Below are 22292 nucleotides of genomic sequence, written 5' to 3'. Positions count from 1 at the left end.
TTGAAATAGAGTTGTGTAACCTTGCAACCTAGTTCAGCCACTCAGGCAAACAGATTCTTTATTCACAGAGGGCAGCCGCCAAGTTTGTGAACACAGAAGCAGCTTTCTTCGCCTAACCAGAGTTTTAAAAAGGATACAAGGCCTCTGCACATCTGTAACTCTTAATTGCAGGCCCCGTCTTCAAGAGCAGCCACCCATACATACATTCACCCAAAATTCCTCAAGTTTCAGAACTCTCCAGTTAAAGGTACTGCCTCCTCACCAAAACCAAAGTAGTATTTAAATAAAGACACTGGTGGGCAATGCTGACTTCACAGGAATTCCTCTGGAATTTGTCTCCTCTTCACAAAGATTTCTGCCCCCAGTGAAAAGAAGCACGAGACACGCTTATGTTCCACTTCCAACTATGTTACCCTGGGGTTCTAATACAGTACAGTCAATAATAATAATAATAATAATAATAATAATAATAATAATAATAATAATAATTTATTATTTATACTCCGCCCATCTGGCTGGGTTTCCCCAACCACTCTGGGCGGCTTCCAACAAAACACTAAAATACAATAACCTATTAAACATTAAAACATAGCCAAGCTACCGAAGGCTTTGATAACGAGCGGTCGGGCTATAAAACCACGAGCCCCCTGCTGGGGAAAAAAAAGATTTCAACTCTGCTGCTCTCGGGACAGTTTGCTCCGCGGCTGTGCCATTTCAAGCGGCCACCGTGCATCCCCACGTGCAAGCACGTCGCCGGTGGCTCGCCGACCCCCACAATACAAGCACGCGCTGGCTGAGCATGAAAGGGACTCCGAGGCGCAACCCGAAGGGGCGGGGAAGGAAGCAAGCTCCGGGAGCCTCAATTGCGGCAAGCCGCAGGGAACGCGGAGGAGAGACATAAACACAGCCCTCAAAGTCAACCTGGGAGGGGCAGGCCCGCCCGTCAACACCGGGCAGGGAGCCCAGCCCTGGGCGAGCCCGAGGGGCGGGGGGAGGCAGCGCGGCGGGCCACGTCCAGCTGCCACCCCACTTCCCGCCACAATTGGCCAGGGCTCGCCCCGTGGGCGGCAACCGGGAGGCGGAGGAGCCTGCGGGCGCCGTCTTCGCCGCCCCTTCGCACACGTCTGGGCTCCCCCCGTCGGCGGGGAACGAGGTCTCCCTCCCCACACAGTATCCTCGCACCTCCTCGTCCTGCTCCTCCAGCGAGGCGTCGCTCTCGGGACGAAAGTGGCCGCCGCCGCCACTGGCCGAGTCCACTTCCTCCTCGCTCCCCCGACAGCGCTGCCCCTCGCCCAACACATGGTCCCCCTTCTCCCCGGCGAGGGGGAAAGAAGCCGCCGCCGCCACCTGCCGCTCGGGGGCGCCGCGGCTGAGGGGGGCAGCGAAGCCCGTCCCGCCGAGCTGCCCGGCTGAGGCATCGCCGTCGCCCTCCTCGGAGAGAGTTTGCGAGCCTGACGAGCTGGAAGAAGAGGACGAGACCCTCCGGCCGCCGCCGTAATCTTGCCGCTGCTGCTGCTCGGCGGAAACTTTCTCGCCCATCGCCGCCGCCAAGTGCTGAGGGGAGACAACCGCCGCCGCCACCGCCGCCTGGGCGGGTCGGGGAAGAAAGTCAGCCGCCCGCCTCTTCTTCCAGCAACGGCAGCATCCTCCGCCGGGAAGGGAAAGGGGAACACCGAGCCCAGGCACCGCCTAGCGGCTTGCTGCTACCCGCATCGCTTTCCGCTGTCCCAAGCGCGGAAACGCCGCCGGCTCGGAAGCCGCTCCTGGGAGGCGGCAGCGGCGGGGAGCCTGAGCTGTGGGGCTCCGGGAGAGCAGCCCGCTGCCTCCGCCGGCCCCTGAGAGGGCTGCCGCCTTCCGCGGACCTGCCTCCGGGCCATGGGCGGGGGGGAGACGGGCAGCCCGCCGAGCCAATGGCGGAGGCGGTGGGTGGGCCCTGCCGAGGGAGGGCTCGCGAGCCCGACGCGAGTGAGCGGCAGGTAAGGGGAAAGCGAGGCGAGGAAGGCGGGGAAAAAGCCGCCGCAAAAACAGAGCGCGAGGCGTGGATCCTGCGCGCGCCCCGACTTGGGAACACGCCCTTTGGACGCGGCGCCGGCGGCGGGACTTCAGCTTTTCAGGATAACGTTATCAATCAGTGCCTGGTATTGCGCTGCCCCGCTGCAGATTTTATTTTATTTTATTTTTTGCAGGCGTAACCTGACAGCTAGTCCCTGCTGAGCCCATTGGGACTTTTATTTATTTATTTATTCATTCATTCACGCGCCGCCTTTCTACCAAAAGGTATGCAAGGTGGTTTGCAAATATTTGTAGTAACAACCCCTAAGTCGTCTCGAGGTAGCCGCCACAAAACTTACTTTCGAGTAAAGCTGCTAGCTGGGGACTGGCGTGTTAGGCGGTAAAGCTAAACCTACAAATAAATCCCATGGAAGTAAGCGGGGCTCTCTTCCCGCGGCGCTTGGTTGGGACCGGGCAATAGAAAGGGATGGGTGGGGGGCGGTGTAAGGGAGTTGCGGTTCTACAACAACCGTTTGCGGGCCGTGTGTGCGTGTGCATAACCGGGAGCACGATTTCGGGAATCAGCATCTCGTGCCAGATGGGCTCTCAGATTCCCCCCTCAGCTGTGGAGCTTGGCCGAGTTTCCTTGGGCGCCTCTGTCTCAATCTCACCTACCACAACTGGCTCGATGCAAAGTCTCAAATGCTATTTGGAACTTCTTGGGGGAAAGAGGGCATGAAAATGATATGTATTAATAAATAACCCGTTTGGTTAGCAGGTTATTTATTTATTTATTTATTGAAAAGACACACTATTCTTTTGGAGATCGTTTTCACTAGTTCAGAGGCAGACGTGGGGAACCCTTGCAGCCCAAGTGAATTTTCTCCAATGAGCAATCTCTCAGGGACCACTTTATTTATTTATATGCGGCTTATATGCCTAAATGTCTGTAGCAGGCAGAGACAGATGCAAAAGTGAACAGGGTCAGAGGCAAAACTGGTTGAAGTAAGGAATATGACGCTTACCTTTCTACAGGTGCTTATGTTCCAACCATGCAAAATCTGGAGGTTTCTACTCATGCCTGTTCATCCAAGAAGCATTCTCACAATAAAGGCAAAAAGGACTCATGGGAGGTGCAGTCCAGAGCCACTGGCCTGGGATGGGGGCACATAGCCTGAGGACAGTCCCAAGTGCTTGCCTGGGTGTCTGCAGAAATAATTAAGGCAGTGTGGGCGCATGTGTGTGACTTGTACCTGCAGGTTGCTGTCTTACAACTGAAGCCCAAGTACCTCATGATGCTGAAGAGAAGCCGTGGTGATTTAATGTATTGTATGGGGTTATACATTTCAGAACTTCTAACAAATTGCTTTATTTGTCCATTTAACAATAACAAAGTAAGGCACTTGAAAGACATACAGTTTTGATTTGTCCATAGAACACTGTAGGACTCCAAACCAAATTAAAAAAAAATAGCTTGGCTCTGTTGGATGCCAGGCATAAGGTCTGAAGCCAGTCAGACTTTTTTTTTTGTTAACGCGTATCCATCCATAACATAAAGAAAAACACAATACAAAGTGGGTCACTTGTTAAACAAAAACTGGAGTCTTCAAGGGTCCTTGGCGAAAACAGTCAATAACAAGGAGTTACTTCTAAACATGTTGACTAGCTGGATGGCTACATTAAAATAAATACAATTAGGATTCAGGTGAGGGAGCACCCATGAGAGCTGGCTAGAGAAGCCTAGAGGGCCGCATTCAGCGCCTAGACTAGAAGTTCCCTACCTTACTTGCTCTAAGGAATGCTACAAGAGAGCAGTAATCGCTCCTACGGCTCCTCCCAAAATTTGAAATACATAGCACCCCTGTGTGTTGTTGTTTAGTTGTGTCCGACTCTTCGAGACCCCATGGACCGGAGCACGCCAGACACTCCTGTCTTCCACTGCCTCCCACAGTTTGGTCAAATTCATGCTGGTAGCTTCGAGAACACTGTCCAATCATCTCATCCTCTGTCGTCCCCTTCTCCTTGTGCCCTCCATCTTTCCCAACATCAGGGTCTTTTCCAGGGAGTCTTCTCTTCTCATGAGGTTGCCAAAGTATTGGAGCCTCAGCTTCAGGATCTGTCCTTCCAGTGAGCACTCAGAGCTGATTTCCTTCAGAATGGAGAGGTTTGATCTTCTTGCAGTCCATGGGACTCTCAAGAGTCTCCTCCAGCACCAGAATTCAAAAGCATCAATTCTTCGGCGATCAGCCGAAGTCCAGCTCTCACTTCCATACATCACTACTGGGAAAACCACAATTTTAACTATGCGGACTATACAAGCACCCTTGTGTAACTTGAGCCAAAGATTAGCTCCAAAAAGTATTTTCAAAAGAATAATGGAAGAGACTGCTTATACCACTGAGGGTCCAACTACACATCGGGAGGGGGGTCCATGTTAGTGATCTCAGTTCTCCACATCCTAAAACTGCAATCAACCCTACTCAGGAATCTGTACAGAGGTACAGATGATGCTAATACCACATCTAAACTGCAATTTGGATCAGTTAAAACACATTACTCAACCAAATTCAGGACTCCTCCTATCTTGTTTTCAAGGTGTGTTGTTATTTTTAAGGGAAGATCTATGTGACCTTCCACAACCCACCTCTCCATCCCTGCCCTCGCCACCCATGCATCCAAATGAATTTAAAGTCTCAGTCCTATTACCTTTCATTTCAGAAATTAATAACTGGCTTAATGCCTCCTTTTAATTTCAGTCCTCTTTTTATGATCAACCCACTCCTTCAATATGAGATAAATCACACATCACTAATGATGGGAGATGTTCCAATCACCATCTCTTTACATATAAAAGATATAGATTGGATTATAGCAACTTTTTAACGGGTTTAAGGTAAAGTAGTAAAATCCCACTTATATGAGAATTTGACTCTCCCCCCCCCCCCTCAGATTACAAGTGATTATCAGTTAAGCAATATCGGGGGTTTTTTAATGTTCCATTTGATGTTATTCTTTCCCCCCACTTTTACCAGTACATGGAAAGTGAGGGAGTTCAGAGGTCGCTCCTACTTGTCATAGACCCCCAGATACAGCAACTGGAGTGGTGGAAGAAAAGGGAAGGCTAAGTGGACTGGGAGGTGAAAAGGAAGCTTCCTCATGAGCAACAGCCTCCTTGGGAGTAAGAAGTAAGTCTCATGAGCAAGGCAAGGGAGTGGCTGAAAAGGTACATACAAAAGTCAGAGTAAGGAAGAAATTGAACTTTGCGGCTGTTTCCAGGAAGGAAAGAAATAAGGAAGTACAGGATTGCTATTTTTATTTGTTTATATAGCATATTGAGTGTGCATAGTGTCTTAACAGAGTGCAAGAGGACAGGTCTTGGCTTGCCACAACCGCATGAATATACGGATTCCCAGAGAGGAGGTCACAGCTGTCTGGCTCCTCCCCAGTCTTTTTTTAATCCCACAACACACTGAGCTAAACCAAGGTTTGACTTAGCTTGTGAATAAGCTTTCTCCTTCCTAAACACAATCAGCACCCAAGGTTTATTCTTGGTTTGTGCAGTCCCAGTAAGCAATCATTTGGCTTACTGTGACATTCAAACCAGGCCCTCCTCTTATTGATTCGCTGTAGAAGGAATAAACAAAAGCTGTCCCTTTGCTTCATGTATTATTCAGCATTTGGAAAGGAGTTTGAACTTAAACTCCAACAGTGTAATCCTATGCATCTTTATTGAATTATTGTATTTTAATGTTTTGTTGGAAGCCACCCAGAGTGGCTGGGGAAACCCAGCCAGATGGGGTTAATAATAATAATAGTAATAGTAATAATAATAATAATAATAATAATAATAATAATAATAATAAATATTCAAAAGCCACTCCCACCTGGGATTTACTCCCAAATGCATGTGTATATGGATGTAGCAACTTGGAATAACCATACAGAAACCAAAGAATGCACAGAAGTAAAAAAGTAATAAGTAGCCTGAACCTTTAAAAGGATCTACAGTTGCACAGTGGAGGGTTGTTGCCACTGTTGTTGCCAGCAATGCCACAGTGCAGTGGGTTTGAGGGGGGGACCACACCCCTTACCCCCTGTTTTCAGGGGGGGACAGTTAGAGGATCTAATATTCTTTCCTTCAGATGCACACAATTTCCCCAACACACACAACTTGCTGTTAAAGGCTACTACTGTGTTCTAGCCTGCCCTGAGTATCAGGTTGTTAAGAACTGAAGTCATTGACAAAATTGGATATATTTAGCCTTAATACAGTGGTACCTCGGGTTACAGATACTTCAGGTTACAGACTCCCCTAACCCAGAAATAGTACCTCTGGTTAATAACTTTGCTTCAGGATGAGAACAGAAATTGCATGGCGGCAGTGGGAGGCCCCATTAGCTAAAGTGGTACCTCAGGTTAAGAACAGTTTCAGGTTAAGAGCAGACCTCCAGAACAAATTAAGTTCTTAACCCGAGGTACCACTGTAAATGTTAAAGGTGGGATATGATATGGTGTTTTGAATATTTAAAGCCTTTCACCAAAAAAGAGAGATTCAAATGTGTCCCCTGTTGCCAGTTGGGCCAGAACAATCAGTAAATATATTGTTTGAAGGTCGTTTTGGTTCCCAAGTATTGTCATAGTAGGTTTTCATAAATCAAAACTAAAAAATACTAGCTTTGTTCAGTGAAATCCTGTGCATATTTACTCAGAAGCAAATCCCACTAAATTGACTGGGTGCACTCATAAACATGCACAGGATTGCAGCCTTTAAGAATAGTTCCACACATATCCCTTTCCTTTTGGTGAGGTTCTAGAAACCCAAAGGAAAATATGCCACAGAAGTCTTTTTGAAAGGTAATAATTGCCACTGGGACCACATTTTAGTAAAATATATTTATATTACTAGCTGTAGAGGTAAGGGTTTTTTAATGTTGTGACTAGCCTAGTATGCAAATAAACACAGGGTTTGGATATTGGGATTTACTTCAGGACTTGAATTAAACGACAGTTGATAGGTTTAGCCCACATCATTCAACTAAGTTCTAGTCAAAGTAGACCCATTGAAAGTTCATATATCTACTTTGATGAGAGGTTGGTTAGCTACAACCATAACTCTTGACACAGCCAAAAAAAACCACACCCCTCTAAGAAGGCATTGTATAGAGAATGAACAAATAGCATACCTGTTTCTACATAAACACACATTCGAACCTTGTATTTATTATTAGTGGAGGTTTTTTGTTGAATTGCTCCAATAGGATGGAGGGCTAAATAAAGCCAGGGATGTGATGAGGCCAAAGGGTAGCACTTATGAAAATAATGAAGAGAGCTGTGTTGCAGGGGAAATCCTCCTGTATAATGTTAAAGGATCCCAAGAGTAATTTGTTTTAACATACTCATACTCTCCTCAGCAGGCAGACTCAGTTCTATTTCATTATATTATTAGCAATAACAGAAGCAGCAGTGGTGTGGTGCCAAGAGGCATTAAAGAGAATTGCAGTCCCATTGTAACTTGGATGGCACAGAAACATAATAAAATATGGTAGCTGTTCCAGTGACCTTACAATCTAATTAGGGCAAGATTGAAGAATGGTGATGATAAGCATTTGGGACTTCAGACACAATTTTTTAATAATGTTTCCTGAGCTGGTTTTGAATATACCTCGAGTTAGAACTTAACAAATACTGTTACTTGCACTGAAGTTGGCATTGATATGCCAGTTTTGCCTTCTACAGTGCAAAGATAATGCTTATTGTCATTCCTGTCAGGTAGCTGGGCTGGAGGTGGCCCTTGCAAAGACCTTGGAGAGCTGCTACCAGTCAGAGTAAACACTACTGAGCTAGATATGTTCTTCTTTAACCAAGCATTTGGCTGATTGACATCCAAAGCCCTCTTACATGTATTGTTGTGGAGGGGGGGTTATTAGTTTGTTTTTGTTCTTATTTTTATTATGTATTTTGTGTTTTTTATATTGTAATTTTATGTTGTGAACTGCTTTGATATCTATGGATATAGGGCAGTATAATGTATGTATGTATGTATTTATATGTACATACGTATTTATTTATTTATTTATTTATTCATTCATTCATTCATTCCAGTAGTATCAGTAGAAGACAGTTTCATACACTTATATATTCAACAATTGACTGATATTAATAATGATGGATTCTAAAGGGCTTGACACTGGTGGATAGAAACCAAACCATTAAAAATATTTAGACAAAACTAGCACCTTGAATAGGACGCGGGTGGCGCTGTGGGTTAAACCACAGAGCCTAGGACTTGCTGATCAGAAGGTCGGCGGTTCAAATCCCCGCAACGGGGTGAGCTCCCGTTGCTCGGCCCCTGCTCCTGCCAACCTAGCAGTTCGAAAGCAGGTCAAAGTATAAGTAGATAAATAGGTACCGCTCTGGCGGGAAGGTAAACAGCGTTTCCGTGCGCTGCTCTGGTTTGCCAGAAGCGGCTTAGTCATGCTGGTCACATGACCCGAAAGCTGTACGCCGGCTCCCTCGGCCAGTAAAGCAAGATGAGCACTACAACCCCAGAGTCAGCCACGACTGGACCTAATGGTCAGGGATCCCTTTACCTTTACCTTTAGCACCTTGAATTGTGTCTGAATATTTATGGAGGGGCTCAGTAGATTTTGGACCTGTTTATGTGCTGGTTTTATGTAATCTAATGTATTTGCCTGTCCAGATGGAGGGTGCCATGGTTTGAGCTAGGTGAAAATTGTGGAAAGTAATTAAGGACACATGAAATAGAGCATGGTACAAGGAGTTTAGCTTCAAACGTTATAAAGCCATGGATGGTGAACACTCCCAGCCTAGAGATGAAAAAGAAATTTGATACAGTTCACATGTCAAGGCGAATCTACCAAATCTGCACTTTCTGAAACAATATGCAGACTGAAACGTAGCCATCCTTCAAAAGTTGTCCTTCCTTGAATTTTGCAATACAGTTCTCCAACCAAAGAGTGTGTACAAAAATACATATACTATGGTAAAGTGTGCAATGAGGTGCATATGTCAGCAAAATTAACACATAAGAATGCATAAGGATAACATATAAGGGAAAAATTGCAACGATGTGTATATTAGGGCAAATGGCATACACAAATGTGTTTATTGGGAGCAAGTTGTACTAAAAAGCAAGTAAATTTTCACGCGGACTTAAGAAAACAGAAACTGATGTGGAAATGTAAACATAATGACTGGAAAAATGAGACGTTGAGAGAAACCAAAATCGACAGATCCCCTGTTCCCAGCCGTTGTCAAGATCTGGGCTTGCCGGGCCAGCTGCAGATCTAGGAACATGCAGGTTGGCAAACCTGAGGCACCAGAAATTTTTCTTTCTCTTCAAGTCACAAGATTATATCTTCCTCTATGCTTTCAGTTCTTTCTGACTGACCTGCATTCTCATCACTGTCTCAGGATGCTGAGTTGGAGGAAGGGACACAGAGCTGAGTGCCATCAGCATGACCCCAAACTTTCATACATTCTTGCCTAGCAGTTTTATCTTTTTATAGGGGGGATGGATGGATGATGAAATTAAACTGCGAGATTTTTCACCAGGGTTCCAGGGAGACGGTTTGCAAAATAAACATGTCTTTTAGGAATTAGAATGATCATGGAAAAGAGAGATGACTTGGCTGATAGTACAGACAATTATTATTTGCCTTTTCAAGTAATAGTTATCCACATTGCCCTGGGGAGATTCAACAGTTTTTCCTTCTGTGGTTCTGTTTGCCATTCTTGACCTGGAGGAAGCACTTCTGAGGCTGAGCCAGTGTTCCTTACTTTCTTATGCTTTGGCCTCCCTGTTGAGTCTGTCAACAATATCACCAATTAGTGCCAATCCTCAAGTAAATAATAATATGAGTCCTTCTTAATTTTTAATTCTGCAACACTTGCACTCATGGTATATAAATGTTTTATTAGGGAGCTCAGTAAGAGAGAGTTCATCCAAACCACTTTGATTTCTGATGTAGCTCTGCAAGATAAGAAGAAAGTGCCAGCAGGAAGCAATGCGATTGGAATGTGAAATTCTACATGTCTTTCACAGATATTGCTATAAGCTGTAGTCTCCATTCTATCATGCTTCAAATTTCGCATTCTCTCTTTAAGACCCTTTGTTCTGCTCCCTCCTTCCCCCACCCACGCCAGTTTTTAGTAGACTACAATGGTGCAGGAAGAATCTGTTACATAAGCCTATAGTTTTGCATTTGATGTTGCACCGTTTAACAATTCATAAAAACAAAATAGCACACTGAAAATGTGAGTTGTGTGTATCTGAGCAGAGTTCAAAATGTGGCAAAATTGTATGACTACTGACCCATATGCTCAACTAGCAAATAAAAAGCCCTCAGTCACTGTACTATGTACTTGGAGGCGGGTTGAGGCTCCACAAGTGCTTCTTGAGGAAAAGCGCTTGTGGAGCATCATCATTGCAGGGAGCCGTGAAGGAGGTGTTTCACAAGAGGAGGATTGGCCACTGTGCTGGAGGCTGCTGCCCTGCGGCAACTACCCCACCATGCCTCATGAGTGGGCCGGCCCCAAGGAAACAATAAGCAAACTGAAATCTAGTCATCATGCAAAATTCACACTTCTCCTAACTTTGTAATGCTGTTCTCTAGCCAAGTAATGTGTGCAAAATTTCACATACTGGTGTAAACTGCACATAAAAATGCATTATTGGTGATAATAACATGCATAAATACATCATACTGAGGGAAACTGCTTTTCAAAAAATATGTATGTATATTGAAATTTGCACTATGAAATGCTGATGAATTTTCAAGAGAACCTTTTTTTAAAAAATTAGAAAACTGATGTAGAAATGTTAAAAACTGAACTTAGAACTGGAAAAATGAGAAAAAAACTAAGTTGACATATTTGCCCATCCCTAGTGGGCAGGCACTGGATGAGACCCATTCAAAAGTAATTCCACCACCTGCCCAGCATGAAGACAACCATCCAGGTTCCCAGTGAGGAAGATGGTGAATGGCTGCTGAGGGGCCCTTCTTTGCCCCTGAGGCCATTTGCCAGTGTTTGACCTGGCCAACCACGACCACCAGGCTGAGATGACCACGTGGCTTTCCAGGAAAGTGATAGGGAAGTGTGCCTAAAACCCCTCTTCAAAACAAACTGTGCCAAACTTTTTGAGCCTGATTACATGCTAACAATAAGCTAACTACAGAGCAATATATTCTTTATTTTCACAGATATTCCATTTGATGCCTTTTCAAAGTATTAGACTACATTATTTCCTTCAGAGTTGCATATATTGATTGAGATAATAAATTTATTAGTGCTCATTGTTGTGTACAGAAAATATATGTATTAAATCTTTGTATGAAAGACATTTAAATAGGCATGCTGTATTATTCAGTCTCCTTAAATGAAGTTATGAAATCCCCCTGCAAAAGCAATTAAGGACGTAGATAGACTTCATTTATTGATAACAGCTATATTACTTTGATTCTTTCGACAGTTTCACCTTTCAAAATGAATGTCTTCAAGTTTTGAAAGTCAATCCATGGACGCCTTGTAAGTTACGTCTATCATTCTGGAGCGTTTAATATGGTTATTAGAATTGCTAGTGAATATAGTGAAAGGTTATAAATGTGTTAAATCATCCTAATACCACTCTGTTCGGTAAAGACTTCTAGAAATACTTTAAAGACAAATTATGCACTTTAAGCTATGCCTCTGCAGGAAATTTTTGAATCTATGAAATCCCCCCAAATGTCTGTAAGGCTGATTTTGCTAGGCTTTCTATGGGCATGCATCTGCACAATTGACACTCACATGAATGTGTAAATGTAAATTTAGGCACATGTGTGGTAAAGATGAGGGCAGGGAGACAAAGAAAGCAATGCAGGGACCATCAATATTTTGGAGGCCTTTGGCCACATTTGTAATTTTGAGAAACTACCATGGGAACTGCAATGGAAGAGGGAGGCTAGGAGAGTCTACTTACACCCTTCTTTCCACAGTTGCCTCCCAAAACTATCCGGTAATTGCTGCTACCACCACCCCTTTCACCACTTACAGTCCCCAGGTGAGAGGGAATTCTGGGGTGCTCAAGGAAATACTAAAAACCAAGAACGCAAGATATTCAGTTTCTTTGACCCTCCCTGGGATGCAAGAAACTTGTTTTTCTTTCCCAAGATCTTCCTTGGTTTATGAGGAGAGGAGCAATGGCTGTGTTGGTTCATTCAGTGTTGGTTGCTGGCACCCAGGGCAGGCCTGCGATGGGTTGGAGGGTGCCAGTCCTTGCCACTAACACCACTGGAAGGACCCCACCAGAGCAAACCGGGGCCATGCCCCTCCATGCAGAGGGGAGCCCAGCTGGTTGACATGGCCCTTGGTGGGTGGAGAGAAGTACTGGGGGATCCTGGTTTGCACTCCCTCAAAAAATTGTGCACCTGGGGCCATGGCCCCCCTGGCATCCCCCACACTACGCTCCTGGAGAGGAGACCAAGCATCCACCTCCCTGCCTCTCCCAGAAATCAGAGCAGCCCACTTTTCTCTGTTAACCCCAATCCTGTACCTCCGCAGCATGAACCATGTGGCTTAGACTTGGTGTTGTGTGTGTGTCTCATTAACCATCTGAATTGGAAACAATGCACACAGACCCAACTGTCTAATTATATAATGCTTATTAGGAATAAAGAAGACAAGGGATGGAACAAAGGGACAAAGCAGAATACTGAAAAATAAAAGGAGGGTAGACGGTCAGTTGCAGGGTTTTCTGGTCATCAATGGGGGATAAAAACTACATGTCCACAGTCAATTTTTAAGGATTTCCACCCATGTTGGGTTGAATGACAGCTGGCACTTTTTCAGCCAATCAGCACAGGCCACACTTGCATGACACCTTTCCAGGAATTGAGGAAATGGAAGACACCTCCTGTGGGCAGGGGAAGATGGCTGCTGTTGGTGGAAATTCCCAACTGGATTTCTTAATATTCTTGTGAGACAGGATTTTCTTGTGCTTGTGTTTTTGGGGTACTTTGTGAGGATGTGCCTGGCTCACCCATCTAGTCCAACTCCCTGGTCGGTACAGGAAATCCAGAACAAAAGCATGCCTGTCATATGGCTATCCAGCCAATACTTGGAGCTCCATAAAGGGAAAGCTCACCCACTCCCAGGTAACTGATTTCTTTGCCCAACTGCTCTTACCATTCAGCTTAATGTTCAGCTAAAATCTACTCTCTTGTAACTTAAGCCTCTTATATCTAGGCTTGCTCTTCCTCACAAAACAGTTATGAGAGGATTATTTTCAGCAGAGAAACACTAGGGGTGTTTAACCCTTCCTCCAATCATCATTTATCCTTGTAACTCCCTCTCAAGATGCTTTTTTTTTTTTGCCATTGTGTTCACATCCACACCATACTTAGGTTCCCCAAAGTTTCCTGGGAACTGTAGTTTACAATTCTCAGCACCCTAAACAAGCTATAGAGTTCCCAGGACTCTTTGAGAAAAGCCATGCAGTTTAAGTGTACAGTGTAGATGTGATCTAAGTATTCATCCTGGAGTCTTATTGCATACATTTGCACATAATGTATATTTTAGCCCTCATATAAGAGTACAGAGTTCCCTTGTTCACTCACAGCTTCCTAATGACACCAGTCAGTTCATTCCGGCGTATACTTCTGACCTGGTGAATATCCTCACAACAAATATGTGACAAGGTAAGAATTTGACCTTGGTTGTTGAGGTAGATGGCGCTACAGAAGTACACCTGGACTACATTTGGTGGCAGGACAGAGCATGCCATTCCTCCCTCTTAATATTTCTCATGTACCCAGGTCCTTTGTTTTCCTGTGCTCATGCACAAGCCCATCCAAGAATGGTTCCCCTGAGTCACAAGCTACTTCCTCATATCTCATGGAAATAGTACAGGCTGTTTGTGTACCTCGTTGCCTCTGTTAGCTTTTGGGATGCAAAGGCACCCTGCCAAAGCCAAGGAGGGCCAAAGAAGTGGTTCCCCCCCCCCCATAATTAACTTTTCCTGTTGTCATTTCTGCGGAGATGTTTACAACAGACTATGGGAAAATCTTATCTGCACGGAAGAGCTCAAGCAGCCCTGGAGGCCAGAGGTTGCCAAAAGCTAGAAGGGAATTTGACTCAACAAAAACAACATGTATTGCATAACCTCAAATCACCATTTCAGCAGAAGAGTCTTCAAGAATCTTTTTTTTAATACATCAGTGCAGAATGATAGTTCTAAAACGATTACTGTTGTGTTTAGCAAACTTTTCTCCATTAAGCGTAAGTGTAGTTTCAGCTGTCGGCTTACATCATCCTGAAATTTCTATAGCAACACCTCTTTTATAAGCTGTGAAATTAATGACAACAACAAGAAAACCTGAGTTGGTATTGCCACCTTAGAATGTGAAGGAATGTACATTATCCATCCCTTAAAAGAAAGAAAACCCCTGTGCTGACTGCCAAGAATAAAAGTATAATTGCCCCACAGCGATGTGATCAAAGAGCTAGCTTGATGCAAGATTTCTTCAGAACTGTTTTGTATTTATAATAAATAGAGCTTATTTCAAGCTGGAGGATGAATAAATATTTTTCTGCAAAATGACCTCTTCAAATTGTGCGTATGCCCTTATCCCAGCCTGTCTGCATGATGTGAAAAGGAATTAAAACAAATGGCTTCTGGCCATTGGCAGTGGAGTTCATTCACCTGAAAATCCAGAAGGCATTTATCGCTTTAAAGGTCACAATAAGAATGCCCTCAACTAAATTTAGTTTATTCAGAACCTTAAACATGCTGCCAACCAGTTATTCCTCCTGTGATAGCCTACCATTATTTCTTCCTGGAAACCTAACCAGAAAGATACTTTCATTTATAAGAATTCCACCCCTTTCCCTCTGCACTTGTGACACATCCTTGCAATTACTCTCTTTGTAGTAACTCATTCCCTAATCCCCACCTGCTACCTAAGCTACTTCACTGTTCCTTCATATGTTTAGTAGGTTCCTCAATTCAAATATGAATGCAAATAAAGTTATGTGTGCAGTCCTGATTTTTTTTAAGTACCATATGATACAGCAAGCAGGATTAGGGTGTCAGGCATCTTGTTAGTTAAATATTGTCAGCTGACTATGCTATTCATGAACGTGGTTAAATATACCCAGCACTCAAGAATGTTCTAGCATAGGTATATGCCTCCATTTTAATTGCATAATAAGCCCTGCTCACAAGTGACTTCCCCCGTGGTTCAGAGAATATGTAGATGGGAAAGGGGGAGCTACATTCACCAGCCCAACCACCAACTCCCTTATCAGCTCCACTCCAACCTTCATATATTGAGGAGGCTGCTGAACTCAGAGGCTTATAAATGTCCTGGCTGTATTACCATGGTGGACTTCATGCTTCACATACAAAGGGTCCAAGATTCAAGCACAGCTGAGTAGTCCTAGGGGTGAGCCTCACCAGACAGCACATTGCCAGGGGAAATCCTCCCAGACATAAAGGTGGAGAGTGGAATGTGCTCAGGCTTGTGGAAATTCATCCACACAGCACTAAACCATGGTTTAGTGTTACATATTAATCCAGCTTGAAACTATTGATCCTTCTTTCTCAGTGCCTTTTATGCTAAACATGAGCCCTAGTCCCCAGCTTAATACCTAAAATCCTTTAATGAGCAATATTGGAAGCTGAGTTATTACCTTTAATGCTTCATCAATTCACATCTTAGGGCTGAAACAAGACCCAGAGCTGAATCTTGGTAAGCCCTGGTTTTGGTTACCTCAAGTGAACCAAGATCTCGGAATGTTTTTAGTGGACTTAAAATACCACCCAAAAGTCACACCTATCTAAATGTTGATATAAATATATTCAAAGCATGTATTTGCTACATTAGGAATGGATATTGCTTCCATTTATTTCACTGAGAGCAATACCATCCACAGCATCATCTCTAGCACTTCACCTGTTAACACTATATCTTCGTTTAGCTGATTTGTGGAACACAGTCCATAATTTCCAGTTTTATATCTGCCAGTAGAAAGTACTGGTGGGAAAAGGGAAACAATAAGGGTACAATTCTGAAACAAACTATACTGAAGTAGACCATTTACTTCAATTGGACTCTTCGGAATAACTGGAGCAAGCATTGCAGCCAACACATTCTTTTGAAAGAAAAGCTGGAATAGCATTGCATTTTTAGTTCAGTTAATGTTACCTGCATTATGAAGACAATGACAGTCAGATTCAATGGCCTCATTTTGATATAGTGTGAAATGTACTTCAGATTAGAATAGCGGTTGCTGTAGGTTACAAGATATTACTTTTTTAAAAAATGGCTCTGCGTTTTTTATAGAGCTTACACAATTCTGGCAATGCGCTGTCTTCCAAAGTAGCTGTAATCTCACATTAGAACTGCAGACGAGAAAGAGGGTGATTCTGCTACAAACAGAGAATCTTTTGGCATTAATTCAATTTTAGATCCATGCACTGTGCAGGGATCAAACTGTAAAAAGAAAAGCCTATAACCATAGTCACCTTGGGGGCTGTGCTCAGCTGCTAAATACTTATCTTTAATGAGATGCAAGAGTAACCAAAACTGATTTCTATTTATGGTGTTAATACATTGCCCAAATAGCCATATCCTTGGGGCAGTTCACAAATTCATTTACCTGTAATGAGATGGATATTCAATTCATATACTTTTTACTCTTGTTCTACAGCATGATCCTGTTCTATGCCAGGATTCTCAAATGTGAAGCAAATCTCTCTAGAAGACATAAGCTATTGGCAAGGGGTGTGCAAATTTTTGCTAAATTCTTCAAGCGCCTGTTTGTGGACATCCACATTTTAGCCAAAGGTGTGACCACACATTTGTTGAATTGATAGAGATATGGGCCACTGGCACCATCTCATATTTTAATGGACTTTCTGGTTCAGTTCAGAAATGCATGCATGAGTCTGTCAATCAGCTTGCTACTGAGGCTAGAGACCAGAATGGTTCCTTTTTTGTTTAACAGCTCCACGCTAGGCAAAAAATCATTTTTAGAATAGCGATGTGATATTAGGGGAAGTCTCAACTGATAGATTCCTGTCTCAGTGTCGTAAAGTCTTGTTCTGGAAGGAGAAATATTTATCTGACTGATTTGACACGTACCTGGCTCAACTTCTAAAAAGTCATCAGCTCCTTTAGAGCTCTTCTTATTTCCCCCAGTCATGGCTTTACGTAAGGAGAGGACAATTAGCTATGGACTCTACTGTCCTAAGCTGCTCTTGACACTCAGAACTGAAGCAGTAAGCACAGGGACCATCTGCACTGGTTTTATTTTTTCACAAGTTGCAACTGCAGCTGAAATAACTGAGCTACCACAAATATCAATACAAATACAGAAATGGATAGGAGATATGAAGTTGCCCTGGGCAATGAGCTGGAGGCTAGGAACACAGGGATTTGAAAGCAGGGCTTACCTAGGAGATCCTGAACATAGAGCCTTCCAAATCAATCCCCACAGTATCACTATAGTGCTGCCTATAATAGCTGGACTACAGAATGTTTCTGAGAGGTGTGTTTGGACCCTGGTATGACTTTTATGTTGTATTTCAAACCCTGATCAATATGGGGAGCAAACACCTCAGAAAGTGGCATATATTCTAACATGGCATGTCCATTGGATGGTAGAGGCATTAACATACAGATAAAACTGATAACAGGTTTCAGGTTCAGATGTGTGCAATTAATTGAGTATTATAACATGTTTAATTTACTGTTCATGGCATCTATACCTAAATGAAAACTTGGATGAGATATGTTCCGTATCCTAGGATCCCCTGGGACTCCCTTGGTTTCTACTGATTTACATTGTATCACACAATATCACACAACAGCTACAAGAATTGTGTTTCTGGTAATGTGACTGCTGATTGTTATTCCCCCCCCCCCCCCGCCATGCAAGCTGCAGTATTTCCTCATCAAGAGAAACAATCATTCTTCTATAAAAAGGTAAAGGGACCCCTGACCATTAGGTCCAGTCGTGGATGATTCTGCGGTTGCTGCGCTCATCTCGCTTTACTGGCCGAGGGAGCCGGCGTACAACTTCTGGGTCATGTGGCCAGCATGACTAAGCCGCTTCTGGCGAACCAGAGCAGTGCACGGAAACGCCGTTTACCTTCCCACCAGAGCGGTACCTATTTATCTACTTGCACTTTGATGTGCTTTCGAACTGCTAGGTTGGCAGGAGCTGGGACCGAACAACAGGAGCTCACCCCATTGCGGGGATTCGAACCTCCGACCTTCTGATTGGCAAGCCCTAGGCTCTGTGGCTTAGAGCACAGTGCCACCCACATCCCTTCATTCTTCTATACTCCTTAGCAATTTTTTTGTCTCAATTTTCTTAAAGTTAGCACTGGAATTCCTGTTTACAGTGTGCTTGTATGTCTATAATCAACCACGCCATGATGGCACTGTGGTCTTCGGCCTAACCCGAAATACATAGTCAAGTTTCATATTTTAACTTCTGTACCACACAGCTGCCACTGGTAATGCCCTAACTTGTTATTTTAAGTAAAGACGGCGCAAACAGTATAACACTGAATTATGTCAGATATTGTGCAGACTGCCTGTTTCCTATGGAAAATATGATTATTCATCTTTCCTGTTTTAGGCCTGGCTGGCTACTGTGACCATGCAATACATAGTTCAACTAATGAGTTCACCTCCTACACTGCAAATTGTGTAATTACTCTGTGAGGCTTGGGGACAATTGAATGCAAACTTTGGGCCTGCTTTTCCATTAGACTCTAATCAGCTCATGCGCAGGCAGTTCAATCCTACTTTCTGATGTTAGGTGTGGGAAGGTGGGTGTGGAGCAATACTCAGACTAGCCTCAGTCTAGTGCCAGCACCAGTGGTGTTATATATCCTTATGTAATAGAAGGGTACAGTTTTTGTACACAGTGGATATCCTTGCCATGCGGGCTAGTTGTACCTCTCCTCTACCTGAGATACACTGATGATATTGGGGGAGTTCATGTGTTGAAAGATGTGGAAGTGGTCACAGGGCCATACAGGCACGTCCCACCACCACCCTCTCTCCATGTCCATACATTCACACAAGGTGAGAAGGAGTTATATTTGTATACCAATGTATGTGCAGAGAGCTTTTTTGCATGAAGATGGAGCCTGTGTGTGCTGTGCTCACTCCTCATGTTGATAAACTCTATGCGTGTACATAGGTATGAAAGCCCATTCTGAAAGGACAGCATAGTGGTGGCCCTGGCAGCAACCAAAGGGCTTGCTCATGTTCCTCCATGGTCCCCTCTACATATTCTCTTCATATTTGGAGGTGATCATGATCATCCAGATTCATGGACAGGAGCAGATGGAAACACGGAGCTTTGGGAGAACATTTCAGCCTCACAGGGCACTCACCTACTGACCTTACAAGTAGCCATTCTGGAACAAAGAAATACCAAAGGGAAATTCAAGTGTGAGCAATTTATGAGAAAATTCGTATTATGAGTTTTTATCCCACTACTGTATATATACAAATATATACCAATTTATAGCAGGATTTTGGTGTTCTCAGTACCACCACCTTGTTAATGGTCACCATGGGCTCACCCACACTTTTGCTTGACCTGTATTTTGATTGTAGTGTGTACCAATGAATTCTCCAGGTTCAAAAGCTTTTCTTCTTGTTCCAGGGCTATGCCTTGCAAAAACCTGATCTAACTTATTGAATTGGATCTGATCGGGTACATGGAAAATCCAAAGAGAGATTTTATTTAGCTGAGCTTAAATTCAACAAGTAAGATAAGATTTTCACAAGGCACAGCCATGGAACAACAAGAAAAGCTCTTGGACCTAGGGGAAATAATAGCTGCTCACCGCTTTCCTGGTGGATGACGGTTGCGGGCCCCAGCTCTTGGCCTCCTTACCCGCTGGCCTGGGCACACACATTTGCCAGCAGTTGGAAGGGAATACCCCTCAGCTGGCAGGATCTTTGGGGCAGTCTTCCCGCCCAAAAAGGTATTTTCAAATGGGCCAATCAGTGGTCCCTCCTGGAGGGCAGTACCTCAGTGGCTGGCTGGCCACTGGCTGCTGCCTTGTCCGGCTGGGCAGTAAGGGAATAATCGGTACACAATACAATCAAAATACAGGTCAAGCAAAAGTGTGGATGAGCCCTAAAGCTATTTTACTGTTACATAATTGCAACTGTTCTTTCCTTCCTTTCCCTCTGACTTCCCTCCTCTCACTTTCCCCTCCCTCCAAATATATTATTAAAATAATTTATACACCGCCTATCATTTCAAGAAGCAATACCAAGATCATTCTCAAATAACAAGTATGCAACCAAAGTATAAACTATAGCTGGCTGTAATTAATATAAAGAGTGAAATACAATTATATCTAAACATTAGAACAGCCATAATTAAAATGTGTAATAAACTAGCCAAATAAAACAGCATAGCAGTTATAAAATAGTGCAATTGCAAGAAATATCTATGTGTGATAGATATATAAAATTCAGTATGACATTTCATGCATGTGATGGAAGTGAACCCTAGGCCAAATTTGATGCCATAATAAATTTATTAGTCCTTAAAATGCCACAAGATTATTCATTGTTAAAATAATACTGATCTCAAACAGATGTAAATCCAAATTCCTTGACCAATCAACAGTATAAATGTAATCTCATTTTGTTAATCTCTCCATTTCCTACAGAGTTGTTAATAGCAAACACGTCTGCTTCAGACTATTGCTTTGGGAAGTAGGAACAGCCCAGATGTGCTGCAAGTTATGTCTCTGCAGGCTGAAGAAGAAAAGAATGCTGCAGTTAGCATTCAGAAAGTTATCTCTCCAGTAGGAACAACTTTCTGTATGAAGACTTGCATTCTATACAAACTGGTAGCTTGAAAGAACACCCCCAGCCATCACACACCAGGAAAGGTTCCTGCTCACCACTAATGAGTTGATTCTCTTCCAATCATGTCTTTGAGGCTTTCAGCAGATGTCACCTCATGAATACATTGACTGCATCAGGGGTTTGCAAGCACAACTACAGCACAACTTCTGCACATGATTTCGCTTCCAGAAAATCTAACAGTATACATACAAGGTGGTATGTGAATAGTCATGTTTTCCCCATAGAGTTGTTGTAAGTGAAGCACATTCATGAATAGCTGTCATCGCAACATAATCAGGTCGGAAAAAGATGCACTGTATACAGAAACTATTTCTCTATAATGTTTTTTGGGTTGTATACAGGTAAGTTCTATACGGTATAGGTCCATTAATTTCAGTGAGAACTGAGTTGGATTCAACCTATTTTTTCTAGATTCTCGTGGTTCCAATTGTTTAAGCATATAAATGAATATGAATAAACTATTAGACTCAAACCAGACTTATCCATTACCAAGTGTGCTATGCATGGTAATCAAATTTCCTTTTTTCTTCATTATTTAATTCGGTATTCTGTTCTTGTTTTCACTTAGGAGAAAGGGAAGACTTGACTCCATCATGGGCTGAGCAATTTCCAGCTGCTTGGCCCCACCCACTTGCCTCAGAGGAAATTCGGTGGGTTCTGCTGCCTAATAGGCAGAGGTCAAAGCTCAGCACCAGAGAAGACCAAGGAGGAGGGCTCAACATGCCAAATGAATAATCCTGGCACGATGATATTTCTGTTACAAACCTGAATGTAATTTTTAGGCTGAAAATCCCTTGTAATCCCTTGAGAACCTGTCAGAGCTATATAGCATAAACATCCTAAATAAGTAAATAATCAAACTTACAAGTTTGCAGTGTTTGGTGTCTGATTTTCTCAAGATGTAGATTGCAACATATACATCTGGATATGAACAATAGTATATTATGAATGATACACTGACTGATTGAGAAGGGTTGAAATAGTCAGCATGGGAGTGGAGGAGTGGAGCTTAGTTTGAACCCTAAACTCCCAGATTCGACTCCTAGCTACTATGACCATGTAATGTTATACAGTGGACCTTCTGGATATGAACTTAATTCATTCCGGGGGTCCATATGTACCCCAAAAAGTCCGCATCTAGAGGCGCCGCTTCTGCACACGCGCATGGCACGATAGAGCGTTTCTGCACATGCACATGCTGCAAAACCCGGAAGTATACACTTCCGGGTTTGCCGCGTTCACAACCCGGAAGTTATGTTACCTGAAGGTAACGTAACCCGAGGGTCTACTGTACTAGCAAAAGAATTGGGGTACATTAAAACACCCACATGGAGATAAATGCAATTACAAAACACCCACCCCACCCACCCTTCCACTCTTCCA

The 22292-nt window shown here is 43.5% G+C and overlaps 2 protein-coding genes across 17 annotated transcripts in view; one reads left to right on the top strand and one right to left on the bottom strand.

The window, feature by feature from the left end:
* Positions 1–1945, bottom strand: part of MAST4 (microtubule associated serine/threonine kinase family member 4) — a gene marked incomplete at its 5' end in the record, with an annotated part of 200946 nt that extends 199001 nt beyond the window's left edge. For 6 of the 13 annotated variants that reach the window (XM_083575973.1, XM_083575986.1, XM_083575984.1 and 3 more), the window contains one exon: positions 1183–1872. In XM_083575973.1, the coding sequence (XP_083432099.1) occupies positions 1183–1539 (357 nt within the window). Of the gene's footprint in view, positions 1–1182 lie in introns of all 13 variants that reach the window. The other 7 variants (XM_083575991.1, XM_083575975.1, XM_083575983.1 and 4 more) reach the window with 6 other exon arrangements.
* A 119-nt stretch (positions 1946–2064) lies between these two features.
* On the top strand, positions 2065–21769 carry LOC310744682 (uncharacterized protein). Of its 4 annotated transcripts, XM_083576340.1 has the most exons (4): positions 2065–2277; positions 11486–11541; positions 16705–16841; positions 21478–21743. In XM_083576340.1, the coding sequence occupies exons 2-4, from the start codon at positions 11504–11506 to the stop codon at positions 21642–21644; spliced, it is 342 nt and encodes a 113-aa protein (XP_083432466.1). In that variant the 5' UTR covers positions 2065–2277; positions 11486–11503; the 3' UTR covers positions 21645–21743. The 4 variants fall into 4 exon arrangements, 1 of the variants encoding a protein (XP_083432466.1); XR_014539642.1 differs by lacking the exons at positions 2065–2277; positions 11486–11541 and adding an exon at positions 20708–21088 and having other exon boundaries at positions 16713–16778; positions 21478–21769; XR_014539644.1 differs by lacking the exons at positions 11486–11541; positions 16705–16841; positions 21478–21743 and adding an exon at positions 3028–7129.
* Positions 21770–22292: the final 523 nt, after the last annotated feature.

This window comes from Podarcis filfolensis (genome assembly GCF_964270895.1).
Source record: "Podarcis filfolensis genome assembly, chromosome: 11".
NCBI lineage: Eukaryota > Metazoa > Chordata > Lepidosauria > Squamata > Lacertidae > Podarcis > Podarcis filfolensis.
Note: the sequence above shows the minus strand (reverse complement) of the source record. Positions and strands in the feature narration are given on the sequence as shown.

Bases quoted from the DNA above. Each gene is read 5' to 3' on its own strand.
- LOC310744682 (XM_083576340.1), top strand. From the start codon at position 11,504: ATGTCTTCAAGTTTTGAAAGTCAATCCATGGACGCCTT. The intron at 11,542-16,704 runs GTAAGTTACGTC...CTTGTTCTACAG, and splicing joins AGTCAATCCATGGACGCCTT to CATGATCCTGTTCTATGCCA. The intron at 16,842-21,477 runs GTGTGACCACAC...GTTTTCACTTAG, and splicing joins CATCCACATTTTAGCCAAAG to GAGAAAGGGAAGACTTGACT.